We start from the raw sequence: 4248 nt of genomic DNA on the forward strand, positions 1-4248 counted from the left end.
GAATAGAATAGAATAGAATAGTGGGTCACTAAAAGCTTCACATTCAAAAGGCTCTATGCACCCCTTACAAATACTGCAATAAGTTACCCGTTTTAAATCTGTAATGGATGTAAACAATGAACGAAAGCGTGTCCATTAGAAAATTGTTCTAAAAAAAATTATTATAATTCAAATATTATATAAAAAGTTGATTTATTTTGTATTTTTTTTCATTGAATTAAAACTAAGATTCCAACATCAACGGATAAACTTAATTTAGCTGATCCTTCCAAATCGGTAAGTCATTCGCACATGCGCAGTCACACTTCCGATCTACCCCATGTTACAGTCCCCGGAGGTCTGATATGCGCAGTTAAATTTGGTATAGTGACAGCTGTGTTTCTTGAAAAACATCATTCTTGTGGCACTCTACAAACATTGGATGAGAAAACGGCGGCGCTGCAGCAAAAGGAGTACTGCGGATGACGACCGAAGAAGATGTCTTGTATTCGAAACAGGTATGAAAGCATTTTGTGAAAGCATTTTAAGGTTATTGATACATGGATATATATTCTATTTTTCTTTTTATTTTAGTTATTGTTTCGTTTAACTCGTGTACGAAAAACTATTAACTACAAATAGAACTTTCATTACTTGGGGAATAGGCGAAGATGATTTGTTAAACTGGCGCATATTGATATAATTAATCTGTGACACACTTTAAAAGACATTGAATATAAAAACATCATTCACATGAGGAAGTAGTGGCTGCGGTTACTGAATAATCCGGTTCAGAAAGTTTGACGAGGGCTATGCTACATGTAAATATTGTGGAAAGTTTACAGACGCCTAAAAATAATTTTAGGTAACAGAATATTTATTAATATGTGATGAAGACTTTTGGCACTGACTTTGTAAGCTTTCTTGTTGTCTTCAGTAAAGTATGTTAATCATACTAAGTTTGTCTAATTATCGTATTTATGTACTTATTTATTTATCTGTTTTATTGTTAATTGGGTTTTAAATATGAAAAAAGTTAAACGCTTGGATAGAAATTAAATACTTTAATATTTAAACATACACATTTGCTTGCACTTTTATGTTGAAAAGTCTGTGACCGGAAGTTAGATTGATGATGCCGGGTGGGAAGATACAACTCTCATGTTTCCATCCTGATCTGTCTGTAGTTACACATTAGCTCGGCAAATGCTGAATTTTTGATAGTAACTGGTGTTGTTTCGTCTCCAATCATGAACAGGATGCAGCTTAAGCGCTCCAGCATTTTGAGGATGGCTCTGTCCGGCTCGGAAACGATGAACCAAGACTCTTTCATTCTTCGAGCTTTCAGGATAGCAGTTGTGGTCGCACTTTACTGGTTCATTTCAATAACAATGGTTTTCCTCAATAACTACCTACTGGACAACCGAGAGCTGGATGCGCCACTGTTTATCACTTTCTACCAGTGTGTGGTGACCGTGGGGCTGTGCTGGCTTATGCAGCTTTTCGCCAAGATGTGCCCCGGAGTCGTCGACTTCCCGTCGGTCAGATTCGACGTGAAAACGTCGCGTGAAGTCCTGCCGCTGTCCATTGTCTTCATCGGAATGATCACCTTCAACAACTTGTGCTTAAAATACGTCGGAGTGGCTTTTTACACAATCGGACGATCCCTCAGCACTGTTTTTAACGTGCTGTTGTCATTTATTATCCTGAAGCAAACCACATCTTTTCAAGCTCTAATCTGCTGTGGGATCATTCTAGGTTGGTCAACGTGTTTTCTGCTGATTATTATTTAACTGCATATTGCACTGGTGTTTTCTGTTTTTCTAACATTGAGTAGTGACAGTTGATTACAGTTTTTAAATCTCTGGATTTGTCTCGTACACCAACAGAAAAAGAACAAATGTACCGTTTTTTGTTTTATTTATTTGACCACGTAAAATCCACGTAAAATAACAAACATGTTTCCTTAGATAGATTCATCCATTTTCTATAACTGCTGCTTATAAGGTTGCCTAGGGGTGCTCGTGGAAGGTTCCCATCTGATTGGTTACTGAACCAGTTAGGAGGACCTGGACATATGAAACAAAAAAACTAAAATAATCTTGATTACATGCAGTTATTTTAAATGCCAACATGACTACACTGCCAGAACACGAAATCTTACCAAGTTATTTTGGTCTGGTTTCTGCTGCAAATTAGTACACTTGAAATAAAACAAAACTAACTTTTGAGCAAGATATACGAGCTTGTTTTAGTATTAAGTAATTCCTTAATATCAATGAAAAAATTCTCGTTCCACAGCCAGATTTCTTTTTTTACTTATAACAAGACAGAAATTAAGAGACCACTACAAAATCATCAGAGGTTGTGTTTGATGAAAATATGATTCTTTTTGTCTTTTATGAATTACTGTAAATGACAAATAATCAAAATAATGCATATGGCTTGTTTTCAGACTTCAAATGAAGCCTAAAACAAGTTCATGTTAATTTTCTTTAAACCAAAACATTTAGTTTTGAGCCAGGAGGTATTCACAAATCACTATTTCATGGACTACCCTTACTTTCCAATCACATTTTTTTATGTGTTTATTCTTGCATCATTTTTGAGATTAGATGACTGACTAATAATATGCAATAAAGAACAGCTGGGCACCTTCAGCGAAAAGTCAAGAAAAACACTCCCATTAATAAAAACCTTGATTTTCAGACAGTTTTGGCATAAATGTTTAACTCTAGGTCAGTTGTGATTTCTCAGTACTTTACACTTTTGCCTTTCAGGTGGATTCTGGCTGGGTGTGGACCAGGAAGGCCTGGCTGGATCCCTGTCTTGGTCGGGTGTGTTTTTTGGGGTGCTGGCGAGTGCCTTTGTGTCTCTCAATGCCATTTACACCAAGAAGGTGATGCCTGCTGTGGATGGAAGCATCTGGAAACTGTCCTTTTACAACAACATCAATGCATGTGTCCTCTTCCTTCCGTTCATCCTTGTGTTTGGGGAACTGGGAAAAGTGGCCAGCTTTAGTGGACTGACCAATCTCCGCTTTTGGGGGATGATGACACTAGGAGGAGTGTTTGGTTTTGCCATCGGCTACGTCACAGGCCTCCAGATCAAATTTACCAGCCCTCTCACTCATAACGTCTCAGGAACAGCAAAGGCTTGTACACAGACTGTTTTAGCAGTGGTGTATAACTCATCCAGTAAGAGCCTGCTTTGGTGGACCAGTAACATGATGGTTCTTGGTGGCTCTTCAGCTTACACATGGGTCAAAAGTAGAGAAATGCAGAAATCTACACACAGAGGGCCTCAGGACTCTGCTAAGGAAAAACTGCTTTCTGGGGAGAAAGAGAACCCTGGAGTTTAACCACACTTGGTTTGTACAAGTAAATTATGAATGTGAAATACTCTTGAATTTGGAATGATTGTAATTTAAATTAATTCTGTTTAAGAGACTAGTTTTCTGTCAGCTTTCTATTACAGTTTTATACTCTGATTTTATTTTATTTTTTATAGTTTAGTACACAAAGGGAAGGAAAAATCACTCTGCATGAGGGTGATTTTAATAATAAGGATTGTGATATTGTCAGGACATTTACTGCACATTTTTTACACATTGTGGAACTTTTCTATAACTCAACTGTGAGTGCAGGCTTTTTACAAAGAAAAAGTTAGCAAAAGTTATAGTCACTGTTATGTTTAATCTGGGGATTTGCAGAAAGTTTTGTTACAGGTAGAATGAACAACATATAAAAGGTATTTATTAGTTCAAGGTAAAAGCTAAAATGGACAAGCTAACAAATAGCCTGCTCAAAGTGGACCAATGCATATTTCATCTATAAAGAAAAGCTCCCATATAGCTGCAATATAAATTGATAATTCACTGCTGCATGCTTTTTGAGTTGGGACAGTTTAAAATTCAAATTGGCTTTTCAGTTTAATCAGTTGGTTGTAAACAAACTGGTCTTAAAAAAGAACAATAATTGACTGGGGTGCTGTTTAACTGCACCACCTTTTGATTTTTGGTATATAATATTTATTTTATATCATGAGGCGTTCATTTTAAAAGCAATTTCTTTTTTTTCTTTTTTCTTTTAAATTATTGCAGCCTTGTAGTTCAGGACTATATGAACTAGAAATTTCTTTAGAGGAAATTTTGTACTTTATTTGTAAGTCCTTTGATTGTTTTTAATCTACTCTATTCGAATACTGTATAAATCTGTATAAATGTAACATATTTTGACACTTGTCAAATAAAACTACAAAGGCTTTGTA

General features: G+C 36.0%; 1 protein-coding gene across 2 annotated transcripts; it reads left to right on the plus strand.

Annotated features, from left to right (window-relative positions):
* Positions 1 to 313: 313 nt before the first annotated feature.
* Positions 314 to 4248, plus strand: slc35c1 (solute carrier family 35 member C1). 2 transcript variants are annotated; one of them, XM_044139226.1, is made up of 3 exons: positions 314 to 497; positions 1238 to 1737; positions 2760 to 4248. In XM_044139226.1, exons 1-3 carry the CDS (start codon positions 478 to 480, stop codon positions 3338 to 3340), a joined length of 1101 nt encoding a protein of 366 aa, XP_043995161.1. In that variant the 5' UTR covers positions 314 to 477; the 3' UTR covers positions 3341 to 4248. The 2 variants fall into 2 exon arrangements, with proteins under 2 accessions (XP_043995161.1, XP_043995168.1); XM_044139233.1 differs by lacking the exon at positions 314 to 497 and adding an exon at positions 1137 to 1154.

This window comes from Gambusia affinis, linkage group LG02, assembly GCF_019740435.1.
Source record: "Gambusia affinis linkage group LG02, SWU_Gaff_1.0, whole genome shotgun sequence".
Classification (NCBI taxonomy): Eukaryota; Metazoa; Chordata; class Actinopteri; order Cyprinodontiformes; family Poeciliidae; genus Gambusia; species Gambusia affinis.

Coding starts and splice junctions, on each gene's coding strand:
- slc35c1 (XM_044139226.1), top strand. CDS start 478: ATGTCTTGTATTCGAAACAG. Junction 498..1,237: donor ATGTCTTGTATTCGAAACAG/GTATGAAAGCAT, acceptor AATCATGAACAG/GATGCAGCTTAAGCGCTCCA. Junction 1,738..2,759: donor CTGCTGTGGGATCATTCTAG/GTTGGTCAACGT, acceptor TTTGCCTTTCAG/GTGGATTCTGGCTGGGTGTG.